Raw genomic sequence first — 22,625 nt, forward strand, 5'->3', positions numbered from 1 at the left:
ATGATTTTACAATATGAATTGGGGTCCTAGAGATAGAAATGCCATTAAATGGGGGTCCGTAGCCTAATGCATGTCAAACCGGGGGGGTCCTTGAAATTAAAATGGCACAGAGCCGTAAAAATCTTCTCTTATGGGGGTCCCTGGCTTATCTTTTCAAATGGGGGTCCGTGGGCTATTAAGTGTCAATTTGGGGGTCCTTGACATGAACAAGTTTGAGAACCACTGACTTAGAGCTTTACTCTCGTAACAGCTTGATCCAAAGTCAAGGTCAACTGAGCCTGCTCAGTGTCTCTGGGAGAGAAAGCATCATGACTATAACTTCTCCCATCATGACGGACAGAATACACAAGCTAAGTTCCAATAAATGTGGATGCCATTCCTGGCGTTGCTTGACAATAGTTGAGTATGTGATCTGGATAATTATCTGGCTGCTGTGGTGCAACCGTGCATCTTTCACTAATACTCTTAATTATTAATTATCCCTGCTTAGTGCTTTCTGATGATCATCGATCCCACCCATGTGTCCTTTGTTCCTTTTTGTTTTTCTTTCTGTATGTATTGTTAAGCTTATTTTTCTGTCATTTGGTGTATTGCATTGTTGTGTACTCTTTGACACAAATCTATATAAAGTATAAAAAAAAGAAAAGACTATAACTTCTGTTCTCTCTTTTTTTTTAAACTACTGGACAGTATAGCTTTCTAATATACATTTATTAAACAGTTTGGAGGCAATCGATGGACACTGGACCATTTGATCAGACAAATCAGCTTACCTGCATCATTAGTGTGGGTGTGGTGGTGGTCACTGTCTTCCATCTGAGTAGGACCTCTGAGTGCTGCGATCTGAAATAAACCATTGCTATTTTGTTATGATGCTTCTATTGTAGACACAATGTTACAGTGGCAATTATGTTATTATTATAATTGCCACTGACCTATGTGTCCTTCATAGCCTATTTCGTCCTCTGACTTACAAGAAACAGTGTTGTTTTTGTGCCGTTATATCCTCCAGAGCAGTGGTTCTCAAAGTGGGGTCCGGGGACCCCCAGGGGTCCTTGAGGGAGTTCCAGGGGGTCCCCAGCTAAATGATGGGATAGTTAGGAACCAAATGGACCCTTATGGGTCTGTAACTCTGAGAGTGTACAAATGGAACCAAATGGACCCTTATGGGTCTGTAACTCTGAGAGTGTACAAATGGAACCAAATGGACCCTAACGGGTCCATTTGGTTCCATTTGTACACTCTCAGAGTTAAATAAACATAGATTTTACAATATAAATTGGGGTCCCAGAGATGGAAATGCCATTAAATGAGGGTCCATAGCCCTAATGCATGTCAAACTGGGGGTCCTTGAAATTAAAATGGTTGAGAAATACTGGAGCTGTAAAAATCTTCTCTTATGGGTGTCTCTGGCATATCTTTTCAAATGGGGGTCCGCAGGCTAATAAGTGTCAATTTGGGGGTCCTTGACATGAAAAAGTTTGAGAACCACTGCTCCAGAGCTATCACAATGTCCACAGCCCTGTGAGGTGTGCAGGTGTATTAGGTCAAGAGCAAACTGTTTGCAGACCAAAAAAGAAAAGGCAAACACTGTTCACATCATGGCTTGATACTGATTATAACAGCACAGTGCAAATTACTCCTTTATTTACCCACGTTCTACCTGGTGTCCCTATTTTGGGCGTACAGTATATTGGGCTTAAGTCAGTGGTTCTCAAAGTGGGGTCCGGGAACCCCCAGGGGTCCTTGCGGGGTTTCAGTAAAACGTGTTAATACAGCATCACAATTATCCATTTATAAGTTGGCAGTGTGAAGTGAGCGGTGATATTTATGAGTTATTAATTTCGTCATGCATCTCGGTAGCCAATCACAGCATGTCCTGCGAAGTGACGTGCTTACATTTTTTACATTATTATTAATTTCATCATGCGCCTCGCTAGCCAATCACAGCGCGTCTGCGAAGTTTGAAGTTAATTTCATCATGTGTCTCGCTAGCCTATTACAGCACGTCCTACATTGATTTATAGGAGCGGTTGCACCGCTCCTATAAATCAATCAATTTGGGGGGTCCTTGGCACAAAAAAGTACCTACTTAAGTGGTTACTCATGTCTGTCCAATATGCAGCTAATAGCAGGGCCGTGAATAAACAGGTTATGAGGTGCACTATGTTGCATTTTCTCACCTGTTTGAGGACGTTGTTGTCTTTTAGCCGGTCTCTCAGCACCATGACACTATCCTCAGGCCTGGACTCCGGATCAGAAGGCAGGGTGAGGCTTAGGGAGTCGGTACCGGGCCAGAACCTCAGTGTGCTGCTGGAGCTGTCTGACAGCACGCAGCGCACGTCCACACTACGCCTGTCTGCTTGCTCAGCGGGGCTAATAGGAGAACGTATGGTTTAAAGCAAAATAAAATCTCATGACTGAAAACTTTTGTGATTTGTGAGAAATTAACAATATTTCCTAAACAATAAGCACAGTATAAACTAGAAAATGTGCTCCTCGGAGCACAGGTCTCCGCCAGTACTGTTCCTGATTAATCCTGTCTTACCTATTTATATCACATGTTGTCACCTGTCACTTGACCAATGTTAGCTTGGCTGATGGAAGCTCACTTCAAAAAATATAAGTGAGTGAATATTTTGAAGTGACACACCTATTTATAGGTTTCTATTTCGTCATGCGTCTCGCTAGCCAATCAAAGCACACCCTTTCAACATATTGTCACGTGTCACGTGAAGCTTGACCAATGTTAGCTTGGCGGACACACGGAAGGACGGAGACGAAAACATACTCTCCACCTCTGGCGGAGACAATTACTTTACTTAGGGTTAGGGTTAGGTCCCCAGCTTTTAATTTCCCATAAGAAAAAATATATATAATTATACTATATTTACATTTAGAACTCTAAAAGAAAGACAATATGACAATTTGAACCCGGATGATGATGTACAGTAGGTTAATTATTAACTTTTATCATTATGACATAAAAAAAAAGGACGTACATTCCAAGCACTGGGAACAGGTCATGTTGTCCCATCCTCTGAGCCAGCTGGAGGGGCGTGTCTCCCTCCTCATTGGGCAAGGTCAATAACCTTTGACCCCCTGGTTGGTGAATTAGAAAGCGGGACAGATGGAGCAGACGCAGACGCACTGCGAGGTGGAGGACGGTTTCTCTGGGCTGGAACCATGAAACTATGCACAAGACAGACAGAGAGAGAAGGAGACATGCGATGTAAAAACAATAATGCAAAGTATAGCACTGAAGCCAGATTTAGGCCCTGTTCTACGACGGTGTGGTGCGTCCAAAAGAGCTCGTAGAGAGCTTATAGATCCGGCTATTAATAATATTAATGTTTATTGTCCCCAAGGGGAAAATTGTCTTCACGAGGTCTGTTCGTTAAGACAACAAAAACAACATAATAACATAACAACAAAAACAACATATCACAAAGACAAAGACATGAGGTCCCCACTGTACACAGAAAACCCTCCTATGGACGGGGCAGTTGGTTTAATGCCGCGATCAATTCTCGCCACATGACACCGTCGTACGAGAGAGTACAAAGTTCTTCATGTTTGCATCATGGAAATTCACAGCTGACGCCAGTGGTGGAAAGTAACTAAGTATATTCACTCAAGTACTGTACTTAATTTTAAGTATACGCTTTTCCTTTACTGGAGTATTTCCAATTTTCAATACTTTTGTAGGTTTTATACTTTTTGAATTATTTAACAAAAAATGTATTGATGGAAGTCAATGGGATAGTGATCGGGCTGAAACCTTGCCCACATTTGGAGTCATATGTCATTGACACGTCATAGCCGGCTGACGTCATACAGTATATGATTGATGTCGCAGTTTTATCACATGAACTCTGAGAGGAACTCAGAGAAGTGCGAAGTACCGTTTAGCCTGTGAAACAACAAAGTTGGCGGCATCATGGCGGAAAGCAGGGAGAGAGCACTTCAGGACTACAGGAAGAAACTGCTTGAACATAAAGAAGTCGACGGACGGTTAAAGGAACTGCGCGAGCAGCTCAGAGAGCAAACCAAGCAGTACGACCAGTCGGAGAATCACCTGAAAGCTCTGCAAAGCGTAGGGCAGATTGTCGGAGAGGTGCTCAAACAGCTGACTGAGGAGAAGTTCATCGTCAAGGCTACAAATGGACCGCGGTACGTGGTCGGATGTCGCGTTCAGCTGGATAAGTTACAGCTCAAGCCGGGCACCAGAGTGGCTCTGGACATGACCACCCTCACCATCATGAGGTACCTGCCCAGAGAGGTGGACCCCCTGGTCTACAACATGTCCCACGAGGACCCCGGCAGCGTGGCGTACTCGCAGATCGGAGGCTTGTCCGAGCAGATCCGCGAGCTGAGAGAGGTGATCGAGCTTCCCCTGACCAACCCCGAGCTCTTCCAGAGAGTTGGAATCGTCCCCCCGAAGGGCGTCCTGCTCTACGGCCCTCCGGGCACCGGGAAGACTCTCCTCGCCAGAGCCGTGGCCAGTCAGCTGGACTGCAATTTCCTCAAGGTGGTGTCCAGCTCCATCGTGGACAAGTACATTGGCGAGAGCGCGCGGCTGATCAGGGAGATGTTCAACTACGCCCGGGACCACCAGCCCTGCATCATCTTCATGGACGAGATCGACGCCATCGGCGGCCGGCGGTTCTCGGAGGGGACGTCGGCGGACAGGGAGATCCAGAGGACCCTGATGGAGCTGCTGAACCAGATGGACGGCTTCGACACCCTGCACAGGGTCAAGATGATCATGGCCACCAACAGGCCCGACACGCTGGATCCGGCCCTGCTGCGTCCCGGCAGGCTGGACCGCAAGATCCACATCGCGCTGCCCAACGAGCAGGCCTGCCTGGACATCCTGATGATCCACTCGGGTCCGATCACCAAGCGCGGCGACATCGATTACGAAGCCATCGTGAAGCTGTCGGACGGATTCAACGGCGCCGACCTGAGGAACGTGTGCACGGAGGCGGGGCTGTTCGCCATCCGCTCGGACCGCGAGTACGTCACTCAGGAGGACTTTATGAAAGCTGTGCGCAAGGTGGCGGATTCCAAGAAACTGGAATCCACGTTGGACTACAAGCCTTTGTGAACGCTTCTGTGTGTCCATTCCATTTGACCTAACCACATGAACCCCCACGTCCCTATTTCTGGACGAACGTTCAGTAAAAAAAAATCACACCCTGTGTGAAGAGAGTGGTGCCTTTGATGAGCCCCGTATTGATGTTGTCATCAATGTTTGTTTATTGGACATACAGACATACATACGGACATACAGACATACATACGGACACACAGACAAAGTCAGATATAGGAGTGGTTGGCACCACTCAAAAATAGAATGCCCCAAAAAATTCAATAGAATGCCTGCATTCCACATAAAAATTGCATTGCGTTACTGCCACGTGCCACATCTGTGTGGATGTACTCGTATCACAAACATACGAGCTTGAAAACATTTATTCTTGGGCACACAATACGTAGATTGGGGTGCCAGAGATAAACATTTAAAAAAGAAATTGTATCAAATGGAGGTTCATGGCGTAGCATATCAAACTGGGTGGGGGTCATTCATAAAGGTTGAGAATCAGTGGTGTAGCAGTTGACGGGAGAGGCAGGCAGTGTGGGAATGAAGTTGATAGAGACTGGCTGGCACTGAGCAAACAACTCTGAGGGCTGGAAGACTGAGCTAATCTGACTGCAGAGGAACAATGTGGTAATTACAGGTTGGTTGGAACACGGCAGCCTCTGACTGACTGACTGACTGGCTGGCTGGCTAGCTGAATGGCTGGCTGACTGGCTGACTGACTGACTGAACACATTATGTGATGAAAGAGCTGAGCTGGGTAGTCAGCTACATATCGTTGCCGTGGGGTAGAAACCCAAAACTGTGACTTTTCAGGAAATGAAGAAAAAGAAAATAACCTGTGTTCCTATGGATCCTAGTATGTAGGTAGTAATTATTTAGTCACAAACTCTTGTTAATAACTTTTGACAAACAAATTGAAAATAGCAAAAAATAGCCAATCTACAAGCAATGCGATGTGAGCTTGTAGCTCGGCTATATGTGTTACTAGCATGCCGAAGTAGCACAAAAAAAGTTTAAATATGAAGTTACAAGGATTCTGCCCGACAGCAACGGTATCATGTCCCTAGCTTCCTGGATCAAAACAATAACTGGAAAAGCATGTTTATAGTGAAGTGTATATCCTTGTGGAATATCTGAATACAATGATAATAATAGCTTGAATTTATATTGCACCTTTCATGAGCCTCAAGGACGCTTTACTTCAAAAGACAATGAACAACGAACAAAACAACAAACAAAACTATTTGCCACACATGCCTGAGAGAATAGGTGTCTTTTCAAGGCAGCCTTAAACTAAGAGTCCAGAGTTGGAGCATGGCTGCCACACTGAAGGCTCTGTCCCCAAAGGTTCGCTTGCTAATTTGGTGTAATGAACACTTGCATGGTGCATTACACCAGCTTTGTGTGGTTCTGTGTAAATACAAATGTGAAAAGCATGTCAAGCATAACGACGGATCTTTATGGAATTATGCGGGATCTCTGCATAAAAAGGGACAGTAGAGCTCTGCAATATGGACAAAATCACATACCTCTATCGATATTGTCACCATGGCACTGTATCGTCACAATAATATCAATTATAAGTAATACCAAATTACGGTAATTCATTTCAAGGACCCCCAGTTTGATTAGGCCACGGACCCAAATGGTTGACACTAAGTAGGCCCCAATCTACACTGCAAAATCCTCAGTGTTCTTTTGTACACACTCAGTTAAATGGAGTGTACCAAATGGACCTGTTATAAGGGTCCATATGGTTCCATTTGTACACTCCATTTGATTCCTAACTATTCATCATTTTCTATAGTTGGGCTCTCCAGCACCCTCTGAAGGACCCCCTGGGGGTCCCCGGAACGCACAAGGAGAAACCATCGTTCTAGACAGCTTGGACCTTCGGCCATAAAAGCTGAAAATGACGCAATACCCCAAACAGCCATGTTTTACCTGCTGTCTCGTCACCCTGGCACTGTGTGTTCTTACTCCACTGGTGATGATGAGGGAACTCCTCCATGTTAGCCAGAGCCAGGGTGATGTTCTGGTCCAGCTCCCTGAGAAGACCTGCTGCATCCTGGAGCTCACCGTTGGACCGCTCCTCCTCTTCCTCCTCCTCCTCCTCATGGTTGTTACAGTTACCTACAACTAACGACAGAACCAAAAGTAGAATTGAAAAAAAGAAAAATGTTTAGTTAACTGGGAAAAGAAAACTAGGATTAAAAGTTAAAACAAAACAAAAAAAACTAGAACTAACAGAAACTCTACAGCAGTGGTTCTCAAACTTTTTCATGTCAAGGACCCCCAAATGGACACTTATTAGCCCGCGGACCCCCATTTGAAAAGATAAGCCAGGGGCCCCCATAAGAGAAGGTTTTTACGGCTCTCTAGCAGTGATTCTCAACCATTTTAATTTCAAGGACCCCCAGTTTGACATGCATTAGGCTACGGACCCCCATTTAATGGCATTTCTATCTCTGGGACCCCAATTCATATTGTAAAATCAATGTTAATTTAACTCTGAGTGTGTACAAATGGAACCAAATGGACCCGTTAGGGTCCATTTGGTTCCATTTGTACACTCTCAGAGTTACAGGCCCATAAGGGCCCATTTGGTTCCTGTCCATCATTTAGCTGGGGACCCCCTGGAACCCCCTCAAGTACCCCTGGGGGTCCCCGGACCCCACTTTGAGAACCAATGGTTTACAAACCCAACTCAAACTCAAATCATCGCTATCTTTGCTAGTTTTTTTTTACTTTGCCCCGACTTCCCCATATTTCAATAAACAACTAAAACTAATAAAGACTAAACTAGCATTTCCAAAACAAAAAATAAACTAAACTAGCAAACTCCCTTTAACCCATTCAATCCGGGAACGCACGCTGTGTCATTTTAGTTTTTAGCTATAACTATTATTTTATACTTTGGGCTGTTAAAAAATAGCAGATATACAAGCTCATAGCGCGGCATTCGGTGCCGCACTATGAGCTTGTATATCTGCTATTTTTTAACAGACAAAGAAATCTAAAATGACAGAGATGCGTTCCCGGATTGAATGGGTTAAAAACTAAACTGAAATTGAAGTCGAAATGAAATTAAAAATTAAAAAGACAAAAATGTAAATTTCAAAACTACTAATAACCTTGTTCGTGGTGGCCACCGTTTGTGTCCCTAACGTTGTCTTCCCGCTTGGACGACAACCTCTGTAGGACCTCCAGGCAGCTCTGGGGGTCCAGGTGGTCCCTGTTGGCGCTCAGATACTCGGCGATGTCCTGAGCCACGTCCCTGACGTATTCTACGGACGTAGGACCCCCACAGGGCCGCAGGGTGCCCTCTGACACACAGTACATGGTGACAGAGACCCTCTCTGGCTGATCGTGACCTAAGGGGGGACAATGAAATTCAGTGGTGAAAAGTAACTAAGTACTCAAGTACTGTACTTGACCCATTGAGACCTGAAGCCGATTCTACATCTACGTCTCCTAAATCTCAACAGTTTTCTGAAAAACGTATGTTTCTATATCAGTGGTGCTCAATCCTTTTCATGTCAAGGACCCCCAAAATAATATGTATTTGGCCGCGGACCCCCATCAAAATGTTTTGTTCCAGGGACCCCCCCAGAAGCAAAGATTTGAGTTAAAAATGTTCGCTTTAAAAATATATATATTCAAAGATTTGCACACATTTTCACGAATTTTCAAAAATAGCAGATCTACAAGCTCGTAGCGCGGCACTCGGTGCCGCGCTATGAGCTTGTAGATCTGCTATTTTTGAATAACCCAATGTGTAAAATAATGCTTTTTAGCTCAAATCTAAAGATGACATAGTTCCAGGTCTTAATGGGTTAAGTACAGTTTTGATGTATTTCCAATGTTCTGTACTTTTACTTCTACTCCACTACATATCAGAGGCAAATATTGTACTTTTACTCCACTACAACTATTTGAAAACTGTAGTTACTAGTTACTTTGTAGATTTTGATGATATTTTCAAAACGTATACAGTAACCACTTCAGCCCTATTCAAACTTTGGCTATTTGAAAACAGCAGATCTACAAGCTCGCAACGTGTCCCAAAGTGACGTGATCTTGTAGATCTGCTATTTTCAAAAGATTTGCATTCATATTGAACGCTTGCGAAATGGAACATTCTGCATAATGAGTACTTTTACTTTTGGTACTTTAAGTGTATTTTGATGCCAATACTTTTGTACTTTGGAGTCATAAAGAAGGCATTGCAGGGTCTACCTGGAACTATGAAGCACATAGAGAGAGCATCAGATGTTCTCCTGGCCACGGTCACATGTGTCAGCACAGAACCCTGGAGAACCACATAGAACTCTGCCTCTTCTGAAGCACACACTGGATCCTGTAGCACTGCTGCTGTCTGAGCCTGACCCTACAATGACACACATGATCACTAGTACTACTGAAAAATCATACCACATATCAACATATCTTGTATAATAATAATAATCATCATAATAATCATCATCATCATCATCATCATCATCATCATCATCATCATCATCATCATCATCATCAAAATCATAATATATCTCAAAATAGTTACAACATGCTTTACAAGGAAATAAGATTCTTTAAAAAGTGTGATATAAAGCAGGGCAGTGTGAAATAACACTAAATCAAAAAATGACATTTTTAATCTGAATCATGTTAATAAAAGTACATTTTAAGAAGTCATCATATTATATTGTTATTATTATTATATAATAAGACACTGATCTAGCAAACTTTAGGCAGGCACGTAGCTCAATATGTTCAAATTAAATACAGTACAAATGAACATACAGAAACACTTTGACTGCTCAATAGGGCAGCAATTGAAACACAGACAGACAGACAGACAGACACACAGACACACACACAGACACACACACACACACACACACACACACACACACACACACACACACACACACACACACACACACACACACACACACACACACACACACACACACACACACACACACACACACACACACACACACACTCAGTGGTCAGCTACGAAATGGCCTCATTCTCATACAATGAGTAAATGAAAGGTCTCTTCTCTTGTTTCCAGTGGTTTAAAAAGCCTTCAATCACACTTTGCCCTCCTTCCCAATGTGTTGTGCACTTCATGGGTTGTGAGTTCAACTCCAAGGTTAATGATGGAACGCGTAGGAGTGCAAGGACCACGCTGGGAAAGACTATGCACCTGCATTCCCACTGTGGGAGTACACTGGACCGCACACAGTAAAATCCTCAGGGTTTATTTAACCCATTTTGGGCAGGAACCCCTTTTTGTAACTATACCTTTCAGCACGGGAACCCCTTTTGGGGTTCCTGTTGCTATGTACAGTATATAGCAACATACATTTTTTGTAATTTTTGAATAAATATTTGTTTATAGTTTTTCAAAAAACTTAGGTCAGGTTTTAGAAGGCGTTTTTAGAATCGGGTTAACTCTGAGAGGGTACAAATGGAACCAAATGTACGCTCTCGGTACAGACCCAAGAGGGTCTATCTATTTGATTCCAAACGATCAATCATTTACTGTAGCTGGGGGCCCTGTTTACTGTATATTCGTATACTTATAGCTTCACAAATATGTAACTTTTCTGTTCTATCCAGGATTTGAACCCATGCAGGTCTCCTGCGCGAGAGCTGAAATTTTAACCACTGGACTAATAGAGCCTGTCTGCTTGCTCTGGGGAGAAACGTGTCAAACCAGAAACGGGCCCGTGTCAAAGGCCAGTGTCGGACCTAGACACAGGATCTAAATGTCTCAGTAGAAGAGTAGGGAGACCAAATACAACCACCCCAATTGTATAAATTATATTGTATTAAAAGGTAGGGTAAGTGATATTTTTTGGTTAAAACAAAAAGTATTTTGTCAAAAGGTTAAAATACTATATTCTGATAGTAATCATTGATAGTGTTTTTTCAGTAACAGATGTCTCCCTGTCTCTCCAGCTCTTTAATAAACAGGAAAAAAAAAATCGGTAGGTGTCAAAATCTCAGCCAATCAGGAGAAAGTACCCATTTTTAAGCTTAATTTGTATAGTGTTCCAGTTCCAATTTTGTCTGCTCATTTCTTAGTGTCATCACTTCCAATTTCACTTTTTTAATCTATATCCTGATTGAGTTCTCTGTCCTGGTTGGATAAAATTGGAAATGAAACTGAAACGAAAATGCATTTTCTGTTTAATAAAGAGGTGGAGAGACAAGGAGACTCCTAATACTGAACAAACATTCTATAGCAATGAGTACTATCAGAATATAGAGCTATTCAACAATTATTTTAACCAACGCAAATCACTTACCCTACCTTTAACATACTCAACCAATATAACATTTTATTCACTAAAACAAGTTACATAATACATCTTTAAAGATACACATGAACACATACACAGAATTTTACTGTTCCGTTTTAAAGTGAATCATTCTTATTTCAACATTGATCTTAATCTCACAAATATATCACCTTGTCTGTTCCTTTATGTGTATTATGTGCGCGTGACGTGTGTCCGCCCTTATTCCCCCATCCCATCCCCCCCAAGTCACATAAGGGACCTTGTTTCTGTCAATAATGTGTACTGTGTATAGTCCATGAAGATCAGAATGTACACAGTACAGTCTTAACGTAACTCTGAGAGTGTACAAAAGCCATTCTTACGCTCGAGTCTAAATAAGGAAGGAAATAAGGAACACATGGATAAATTAACAGTAACAGACTTCGCTGCGTACGATGCAAATTACGAGCTGCAAGCTGATCCTGACATGAGCGATGCCTAAGCACTGTCCTGTGTTAAGGTGAGGATGGACGACTGAATGCTGCACCAGCACCAGCCTGCTCACATTGCATAAGGACTGATGAGGCTGAGGTTTGATGACAGATGGTCAGATTGCATAAGGAGTGATTTGGGTCTCGAGCTTAAAAGGTTTGAGAACTCCTGCTCTTGAGCACGCCTGCCTGTGTGTCCGCCATGCATCTCTCCTCTGTCATCCGAAACCCTCTGAGCCGAGAGAGAACACGTCTCAGGTCAACTGAAAGGAAGTGGTGCAAAGCGCCGGGCCGATCAGATGACCGCCATGACCTCTCCCACTTTCATTCACTCCTCTTCGCCTTCTGCCCGTCATTATCCACGGCTAAACGTCATGTTTCTAAAGATTCAGTCCTCTGACTCTAATCCACTGGGACCTGACACGTATTTGGCCACTGGCCCCCCCCATCTGAAAAGATTTTGTGCCAGGTACAGAGATCTCCTTATATGGGCATATCAGCAGGCCCATATAAGTATGGGCATGATATGCCCATATAAGTATGGGCATGATATGCCCATCGGTATATTATCCCATTGAGACCTGAAGCCGATTCTACATGTCTCCTAAATCTCAACAGTTTTCTGAAAAACGTATGTTTCTATATCAGTGGTGCTGAATCTTTTTCATGTCAAGGACCCCCGAAATTATATGTATTTGGCCGCGGACCCCCATCAAAATATTTTGTTCCAGGGACCCCCAGAAGCAAAGATTTGAGTTAAAAATGTTCGCTTTAAAAATATATATATTCAAAGTTCAAAGTTCGCAACATTTTCACGATTTTTCAAAAATAGCAGATCTACAAGCTCGTAGCGCGAGCTTGTATATCTGCTTATCTGCGTGTGTCCGCCAAGCTAACATTGGTCAAGCTTCACGTGACAATATGTTGAAAGGGTGTGCTTTGATTGGCTAGCGAGACGCATGACGAAATAGAAACCTATAAATAGCTGTCACTTCAAAAAATCATTTATATTTTTTGAAGTGAGCTTCCATCAGCCAAGCTAACATTGGTCAAGTGACACGTGACAATATGTAATATAAATAAGTAAGACAGGATTAATCAGGAACAGTACTGGCGGAGACCTGTGCTCCGAGGAGCACATTTTCTAGTTTGTTTATGTTGTCACAGTGACGTGGCCGTGGTTTGTTTATGGCTGAGTCAGAATGACGTCAGAGGTCCGCCCGCTCGCCCTCCCATTAGCCAATTTTAATATAGGATTAACAAGGGCTTGTGACTAAATAATAAATACATTGGATCACAGGTAATTTTTCCCCCATATCCCTGGAAAGTAACAGTTTGGGACACACAAGGCGGGGATACAAATATGACACAGAAGGACATTAGTTTGAGAAGACGGATCACCTTGATAAGCCCTAAACGTGTTGAGAGCAGTGTTGTTGTGTGTCTGAGGCCTGAGGGGAAGGGCTGATCTCACACACCAGGCTGTTGTCATAACAACTCTGGGCCTTTCTCGTCACTTTACACACAATCATCAGTGGTAAGTAACTAAGTACATTTACTCAAGTAGGCTACTACTGTGCTTCAGAGCAACTTTGAGGTGCTTTTACTTTACTTGGGTATTTCCGTTTTTCAATACTTTATACTTCTACTCCACTACATCTCAGAGGCAAATATTGTATTTGTTGCTCTGCTACAATTATTTGTCAGCTTTAGTTACTAGTTACTAGTTACTTTGTAGATTTAGATCATTACGAAACATACATTAATCACTTGAGCCCTATTTTATATTCTGGATATTTCACTTCTCTTTTTTTTCATTTTTTAATATTTGACTACTTTTATTTTGGTATTTTTTAACCTTTGTACTTTTACCAAGTAAACATGTAATACAGTCCTTTTACTTGTAAACACAGTATTTCTACATTATGGTATTGCTACTTTTACTTATAGTACTATAGTACTTAAATCTTTTTCAGACGATTTTCAACCTGAATTCATGGATTTTTTTTTTATTTTGTCACATTCCTAAGCCAATAATTTGATGACCAGCGGACCGGTAGGCAGCGGTTCCGGTAGGAGACACAAAGGAGACTCTTTGTGTCTCCTATACCGGAACCGCTGACGGTCATCAAATCATGGGCTTACTGTAGTAATGCGACAAAAAAACAAATTCTCCCAAAAAGTCTCCATGGTCATTTTGGGGTGAACTATCCCTTTAGTAAACAATAGGCTCTATGCACAGCAGCCATATTGGGAATGAATTGGGCTCCTTCCTTACTTCCTTAACAGGTGTTACCAATGATACTAATGAAGGCTCTGTTCCATTCTGGTCAGGGAGCTGATATTGTGCATGTTGGCTCACTAGAAACACTCCATTTTGGTTCCCAAATGGCCCCTTATGGTGGGTGTGTAACTCTGAGAGTGTACAAATGGAACCAAATGGACCCGTAAGGGTCCATTTGGTTCCATTTGTACACTCTCAGAGTTATGGGGGTCCTTGAAAAATAAGACAACCACTATGCCACCCAAAATGGAACAGAGCCTTAATTAGTATTATTGGTAACACCTGTAAAGGAAGTAAGGCAGGGGCCCAATTCATTCCCAATATGGCTGCTGTGCATAGAGCCTATTGGAGGACTTCTTCCACCACAGTGCTGATGACAGACATCAGGCTGTTGTGATATCAAATCCTTTCTCTGGGCCTTTGCCCTTTCTCATGCCTGTGACACTCTAACCAGCTCCAATGACCATCAATAATTCAACCCGTCTTAGAAGGTGTTCAGGTCAAACAGGCCTAATGTGTTCCAATCTGGAACTCCATGCTCATTTAACAACACTATTTCACCCATTCATTGTCCAGTATGGGGCGGCAGTGAAAAAGCAACAACAACAACAGGTGTGTGTGTGTGTGTGTGTGTGGTGGTCCAGGGAACCAGAAGCCCCCCCACAGCCCTGAGCTCTACAAGGACGTCACAGCATTATATCAGGGGAGAGGAGAGGAGAGCACTCACTCATACACCAGCCACAACAATAGCTCAATAACGCCCCCCCCCACCCCACACACACACACACAGATGCGTTCCCGGTCTCAATGGTTCAATGGTTGTTAGTGCTTTCACTTTGATCAGAAATCAACTAGAGAGTCAGGAGAGACACTGAGTTGGCATATTCTACACAATTATGAGGCTTTTCACAACCTATTTCATAACTTTTCAATCACGCTGATGCTGATTCATCATCAAGCACTTACTCAAAGTCCCACGGAGCCTGTTAGAATGAGCTTTATCTACAAATATGATCGATATTTATGAGAAAGAGCCTGTGGGCTGTCATGGCACGCCAAAGTGAAAATTACTGCTCTTATCATAACAAAGCTATGGGATATCAATTGTGCCAGAATCACCCTGGAGCTTTATAAGGATGCCGGTTGGAACTGTAGGCCTTTTCTCTCATACTTTGGTTGACGCACATACCTCTGATTAAATCTGGTGTACTAATGAGATACTAATAGCTAGCCAACATGTCAAAGGATTGTCACTAAAATCACATGCTACCATGAGCATTTCATCGCTCACATAATTCAAAGAACATGGATGCCAAGTATACAGGCTTCTTGTTGCCAGTAGTGGAAGAAGTTCTCAGATTTATTGTCCTTTTTTTATTTACGTAAAACTAGCAATACTACATAAACAATATCTGTCACAAGTAAACTTAAAGGTAGGGTAAGTGATATTTTTTGGTTAAAACAAAAAGTATTTCGTTAAAAGGTTAAAGCACTATATTCTGATAGTAATCATTGCTATAGAGTGTTTGTTCAGTAACAGGAGTCTCCCCGTCTCTCCAGCTCTTTAATAAACAGAAAACACATTTTCCGGTAGGTGTCAAAATCTCAGCCAATCAGGAGAAAGTACCCATTTTAAGATTCATTTTTATAGTGTTCCAGTTCCAATTTTGCCTGCTAATTTCTTAGTGTCATCACTTCCAATTTCACTTGTTTAATCTATATCCTGATTGAGTTCTCTATCCTGATTGGATAAAATTGGAAATGAAACTGAAACAAAAATGCATTTTCTGTTTAATAAAGAGCTGGAGAGACAAGGAGACTCCTTTTACTGAACAAACACTCTATATAGCAATGAGTACTATCACAATATAGAGCTATTTAACACTTATTTTAACCAAAGAAAATCACTTACCCTACCTTTAAGTAATACTTAAGTACAAGTACTCAAATCTTGTTTTCGAAAATAGCAGAGGTATAAAATGAGGCTTATTGTGGTTAATATACGTTTTATAATAATAATCTAAATCTGAAAAGTAACTTGTAACTAAAGCTGTCAATAATTTGCCTCTGAGATGAAGTGGAGTAGAATAAAGTATCAAAAAGTTGTACTTAAAGTAGTAGTTCACCCCAAAAATGACTTATTTTCCATCTATTACTATTACACACGCCACGAAGCCTTGAATTCATGGATATTTTCTGAGTCTCCTACCGGATAGACTCAGCCGGTCATAAAGTTGTTGGCTCAGGAATGCGACAAAAAAACAAAAAAAAATCTCCATGAATTCAAGGCTTTGTGGCGTGTGTAATAGATAGAAAATAAGTCATTTTTGGGTTGAACTACTCCTTTAAGTACATGTACTTGAGTAAGTGTACTTAGTTACTTTCCACCACCACTTGTTGTTGTGTAACATCATGCAAAGAGATTGGCCCATTTCATGCAAAATGTTCAGTGATATAAAAGCACTGTGTACACATTATCCTGGTCTGTGTACTCTTGACAGAAAAAAAGAAGTTGTGCAGGACGCAGGTGTGTGTGTGTGTGTGTGTGTGTGTGTGTGTGTGTGTGTGTGTGTGTGTGTGTGTGTGTGTGTGTGTGTGTGTGTGTGTGTGTGTGTGTGTGTGTGTGTGTGTGTGTGTGTGTGTGTGTGTGTGTGTGTGTGTGTGTGTGTGTGTTCAGCAGAGAGCCTTTCTCAGGGAAGCCGTTTCTCATTGTTGTGCTTAAATTAATCTACAATTATAAAACTGGCAGAGTCAGATTTTTTTCTCTTGGTGTGAAATGTGTCACATGACAGCGCTCTGAGAAACCATAACATTACACATATCCACTGGTTCAATTAACACGCCAGGCAGTCTGTGACAATAGGGCATAGCAGTTGCGGCCACTTCCTGGTTCCACTGCAAAATCCTCAATGCATTTTTCCCATTGACATTTCCAAAAATATTTATATCAATTATTTTAAGACTAGAACCATCCATGGTCCTGGTGAATCATGACCATAAACATCATATAATTAAATATAAAATAAAATAAATCACAGAAAAAAATGTTTAATGGTCATGATTCACCAGGACCCTGGATGGCTTGATTCTAGGCTTAAATTAATTGATATAAATATTTTTGGAAATGTCAATGGGAAAAATGCATTGAGTATTTTGAAGTGGAACCAGGAAGTGGCCGCAACTGCTATGCCCTATACTCTGCACCGCCGTACCACTGAGTATAAATGGAGATAAAGTCAACCAAAATACAAGAAGACGGCCCTCTAGAGACCAGTGGTTCTCAACCTTTTCAGGCCGTGACCCCCCAAAATAATCATATTTGAACTGGGGACCCCCCACCCTGATATTGGAATGCAGGTTGAGGCATTTGAGGCATTACATTTAGTTTACAGATAAATATTGTGAAAATAGCAGATCTACAAGCTTGCAGATCGGCTATTTTCAAAATGTTTGCCTCTTTCTTAATTATATTATTTGGCCAATGTGTGTATAGTACAGTTTGTTGATTACTTTTGATGCAGTAATGGTCTTTTTCTCATCTTTTTTCTTTCTTTTTTTGAGGTATTAAAAAAAGGTCTTAAAAGTCCTAAAATTGCCACTTCACTGTCATCTGCAGGGACCCCCCCCAAAATCATGTGAGGACCTCCCTGGGGGGGGGTCCCAACCCACAGGTTGAGAACCACTGCAGTCTAGCAGGTGATGTCACATCAGCAGCCAACAATAACACACACAGCCAGGAACATCACTACAATAATACTCCCACCTGAACAAACACGTAGGCACACACGTACACACACACACACACACACACACACACACACACACACACACACACACACACACACACACACACACACACACACACACACACACACACACACACACACACACACACACACACACACACACACACACACACACACACGCACGCACACAGAGTGTCCCTGAGCAACACTCTTAACCCCCTAACTGCTCCCTGCGCTCACTTGAGAAAAGGTCTGTCACAATTAATACATCATCGTCTAATCACATTTATTTGAGATAATCGCAAATTATTTTTGCATAATCGTTTACATGTTGAAAGATTTTCATACATTTTCAAATATTAAAAAAAAGCAGATATAGCAGATCTACAATCTCTATTTTTAAAATTATTAAATGTCATGTATATTTAAATATCTTTTTATATTTAAGTTATTTGTCATATCTGCCCAGTGCAATGTTTGATTACAAAGCCTAAACAGAAATATATTTTTTTCAGTGTTCAATGCCAAACACACAATTAAATCTTTAATCGCAATTATTTGAGTGACAAAATACATAGTTGGTCCTTCTTATACCAACTATCTCCAATGAAAAGTGCACCTAAATTTTACATGATTTTTACAATTGAGACCAGCACCAATAAAAACAATATTGAAACATCAAGTATGTGATTTTCAGTATGTGATTTACAAATTTAAGTTGACGATTGTCAACTTAAATTTGTAATGGTGACAGCCCTATTTCAGAAGCAATCAGCAGAGGGTGAAGCTGAAAACTGAATTTCCCCCCATGGGATGAAATAGGGTTGCTGCAGTTGACCTGTGACCTTGAGAGAGTTCCCTGTAATGGAGAGCTCAATGCGAAACTTGTAGACACTATCAGCGGTGGACAAAGTATTCAACACCAGTACTTGAGTCAAAGTATAGATACTTCTGGTCAGATATTACTCGACTACAAGTGAAAGTTGCACACATTTCTACTGGAGTGCTTGCTTTTTTTTTTTAAATACTTAAGATAAAAATACATCATGAATTAACCACTTAGGGTGCGGTCACGCCGAACAGGAATTTTACCTATGCGGGCGGATTCTGACAATGCTTTTCAATGGGAACGGAGCGGTTTGTTGCCATTTGCGGAGTTCTGCAAAAAAAACGCCCCGTTCCCATTGAAAAGCATTGGCAGAATCTGCCATCATAGGCAGAATTAAAGTTTGGTGTGACCACACCCTACGCCCCTATGTAATAGTGAAATTAGCCAATTTCACTATTCCTTAAGTTTAGTTTTTTTAATTCATGGATTTTATATATATATATTTTTTTGGGGGGGGGTAGGAAACAAGGGTAAAAAAGGGACATTTACTCGCGACCCCTAAACATTGGTCCAGGACCCAAAAATGGGTCCCGACCCATTGTTTGGGAAACACTGATTATTAAAAGGTCACCAAGCTACTGTGTGCTTTAAAGGTAAAATGAGGTCACACTTCCCTTCCATGCTATTGAAAAGCTAAACATCCAAACCTATTAAGAACGGATTTGGGACCCAATACTTATTGTGACAAAAGGTCACATTGGTCACAAGGTGCAACGTTATCCCTTCATGACGCAATGTGGAATATTGCTTTGCTTGAAGGATATCTCCTCGCCGTGAGAAATAAGAGTACTGTCTTACAGTAAGTGACCTCGATAAAGTGCATCGATCGAGTGCCATGCTATGAGCTTGTAGATCTGCTTTTTTTTTTTTTTTGAAATCGTGAAAATGTGTGCAAATCTTTGAATATATAAATACATTTTTAACTCAAATCTTTGCTTCTGGGGGGTTCCTGAAACAAAATATTTTGAGATGGGGGGGGGTCTGCTGACAAATACATATCATTTTGGGGGTCCTTGACATGAAAAAAAGAGAAACCAGTGATATTATAGCAACACAATTATTATATATTTTTTCAACAGTTAGGATTTAGAAGACATTTGCAGAATCCCTAGAAGCAAAGATTTGAGTTAAAAATGTTCGCTTTAAAAAACATCTATTCAAAGATTTGCAAAATAAATCACGAAAAACCGTGCCGCGCTATGAGCTTGTAGATCTGCTTTTTTTTAATAGCTATTTTTCAATAGCCCAAAGGATATCGTCACTGACACGCCGGGAGAAATAAGAGTATACCCGTCTTACAGTAAGTGACCTAGATAAAAGTTTTCTTTTTAGTACGTCTCTAAAAACCTTAGCAGAAATCTGCTAACAATTCTGTGACAGGAGGAGGAGGCCCACCCAGGCTTTTACACACAAGGAGATAAAAAGGGAGAAAAGAACGAACGATAGAGACCGATGGAGAGAGAGAGAGAGAGAGAGAGAGAGAGAGAAAGAGAGAGAGAGAGAGAGAGAGAGAGAGAGAGAGAGAGAGAGAGAGAGAGAGAGAGCACATGGAATGTAGGAGTTGAGGCATTCAATTTTGTTTAACTCAGTTCCACAGATAAATATTGTGAAAATAGCAGATCTGCCATTTTAAAAAATGTTGCCTCTTTCTTATATTATTTGACAATTTTTCCAATGTTTGACCACTTTTTATAGTATAGTTTGTTGATTACGTTTGATGCAGTAATGGTCTTTTTTCTTTACTCTTTGGGGGTATCAAAAAGGTCTTAAAAGTCCTTAAATTGTCACTTCACTGTCCTCTGGGGACCCCCCCGGGGGACAGACAGACAGACAGACAGACAGACAGACAGACAGACAGACAGACAGAGACGCTGACTGACATATGGAGCATGTGAAATGAAATAAAGAGGGAGAGGAAGAAAGAAAGAAGGAAAGAAAGAAAGAAAGGAGGAAATGAGGGAGGTTGAGGAGGAGGTGGTGGTGACTGGAGGCAGATGTAAAAACACTCTTACTCTCATACACACTAATAGTTTAAACACACCTTCAAAAAGGTGCTTCCAATAGAAAAATGTGTATTTATTCAATGGATAAACACGACTTCTACGGGCTTCATTTTCACAAAGCTAATAAACACTAAGTAGATTCATTCTCCCAGTCCGAGTCTCCAAGATGCCCCCTGTATTAGAACCAGTGGTGGAAAGTAACTACTGTAAGTACATGTACTCAAGTACTGTACTTAAGTACACTTTTGAGGTGTTTTTACCTTACTTGAGTATTAAAATGTTGTTAAACTTTATACTTCTACTCCACTACATTTCAGAGGCAAATATTTTTCCTCCACTACAATTATTTGAAAACTTTAGTTACTAGTTACTTTTTAAATTTCGATTTGTATTACTAAACCTATATTAACGACTTAAGCTCTATATATATTTTTGGCTATTTGAAAATAGCCGATCTACAAGCTCACAACGCGTCGCTCTGTTGTGAGCTTGTAGATCTGCTATTTTCAAAAGATTTTTTATACACTCTGAAAACTTGAAATGGGACATTCTGCATAATGAGTACTTTTGGGACTTGGAAGTATATTTTGATGCCAATACTTTTTAACTTTTACTAAAGTAAATTCTGAATACAAGACTTTTACTTGTAACGGAGTTATTTCCTACATTGTGGCATTGATCCTTTTACTACAAGTAAAACATTTTTAGTGCTTCTTCCAGCACTGCACCACCCGTCCCCCACAGAATGCTGCTTTTTGGGCATGGGGACTTGTCATCTGGTGAGCAGGCCAGGCGGTAGGTACGAGGTCCAGGGCAGGCCTCCCTCCCTGGGGAGTGAAACCCTGCTGTCTTGAGTTTCACCTGCAGCCCTGACACAAGGCCTGCCACCGCTCCAAGGGACTCCCTCTCTCATTGGTGTGTGTGTCGCCCAGGTTGTGCCTAAACAAACATTTAACTTCACAAAAACTATGCCTAAACCCAACCTTAACCCCAACCCTAACCTCAGAAACACTATGCACTAACCCTAACCTTAAAAAAGGAGTAGTTCACCCAAAACATTTCTTATTTTCTATCAATTACACACCCCATGAAGTATTGAATTCATGGAGATTTTTTTGTTTTTTGTCGCACTAATTTGATTACAGGCGGTCTCTCCGGTAGGATACATTAGCATCTTTCCACCGGTAATCAAATTATTGTCTTAGGAATGCGACAAAAACAACAACAAAAAAAACTCCATGAATTCAATGCTTCATGGGGTGTGTAATTGATAGAAAATATGTATTTTTTGGGGGGGTGAACTACTCCTTTAACCTCATAGAAATTATGCCTAAACCTAACCTCAAAACTCTGGGGCGAAACACCGGGAAAGGAGACTCTCTCCCACCGCTCCAACACAATGGATGGAACCAAAATACATGTCTCAGAACAGCAAATGTACTTTACTTACATAGAGGGGTACTTCTGTTCTGCTCAGCTCCATCTTCTTGTTGCACCCAATCCCTACAAGATCAAAACATCTTCATGTTACTACACAAATTATTAAATGAAAAAGATGACATGTTTTAAACCAGGGTAATAAAATAGTTGATCTATGGGCCACTTTAAACCAAGTGTCTTTTTGGAGGCTTATTAAAGCAATCCTCAACAAGGATGCACAATCAATCCAAAATAGTTGAAAATCATAGTTCAACTTCACCGCAATTGAAACCCACAGTTATGTATAATTGTGAAACTTGGAAATTAATTTAAATCATTTCAACATCATCCATTATAAACATGTCAATCAAAACTAATAGAGGATATGCG

The 22,625-nt window shown here is 41.3% G+C and overlaps 2 protein-coding genes across 5 annotated transcripts in view; one reads left to right on the forward strand and one right to left on the reverse strand.

Annotated features, from left to right (window-relative positions):
* Positions 1-22,625, reverse strand: part of arhgef28a (Rho guanine nucleotide exchange factor (GEF) 28a) — a 111,688-nt gene that overhangs the window by 84,812 nt on the left and 4,251 nt on the right. For all 4 annotated transcript variants that reach the window (XR_014600033.1, XR_014600034.1, XM_084047593.1 and 1 more), the window contains exons 2-8: positions 22,267-22,319; positions 9,347-9,497; positions 8,242-8,481; positions 7,052-7,246; positions 3,003-3,192; positions 2,184-2,376; positions 774-843 (exon numbers count right to left, since the gene is read on the reverse strand). Coding sequence is in view for 2 of the 4 variants with exons in the window: in XM_084047593.1 (XP_083903719.1) it covers positions 774-843; positions 2,184-2,376; positions 3,003-3,192; positions 7,052-7,246; positions 8,242-8,481; positions 9,347-9,497; positions 22,267-22,299 (1,072 nt within the window). In the remaining 2 variants the exon portion in view is untranslated. The remainder of the gene's footprint in view (positions 1-773; positions 844-2,183; positions 2,377-3,002; positions 3,193-7,051; positions 7,247-8,241; positions 8,482-9,346; positions 9,498-22,266; positions 22,320-22,625) is intronic.
* LOC311038218 (26S proteasome regulatory subunit 10B-like) lies at positions 3,941-5,110 on the forward strand (the record flags this gene model as incomplete). Its single annotated transcript, XM_084047602.1, has 1 exon — positions 3,941-5,110. One exon carries the CDS (start codon positions 3,941-3,943, stop codon positions 5,108-5,110), a length of 1,170 nt encoding a protein of 389 aa, XP_083903728.1.

This window comes from Gymnoscopelus microlampas, assembly GCF_963454915.1.
Source record: "Gymnoscopelus microlampas genome assembly, chromosome: 21".
Taxonomy (NCBI): Eukaryota; Metazoa; Chordata; class Actinopteri; order Myctophiformes; family Myctophidae; genus Gymnoscopelus; species Gymnoscopelus microlampas.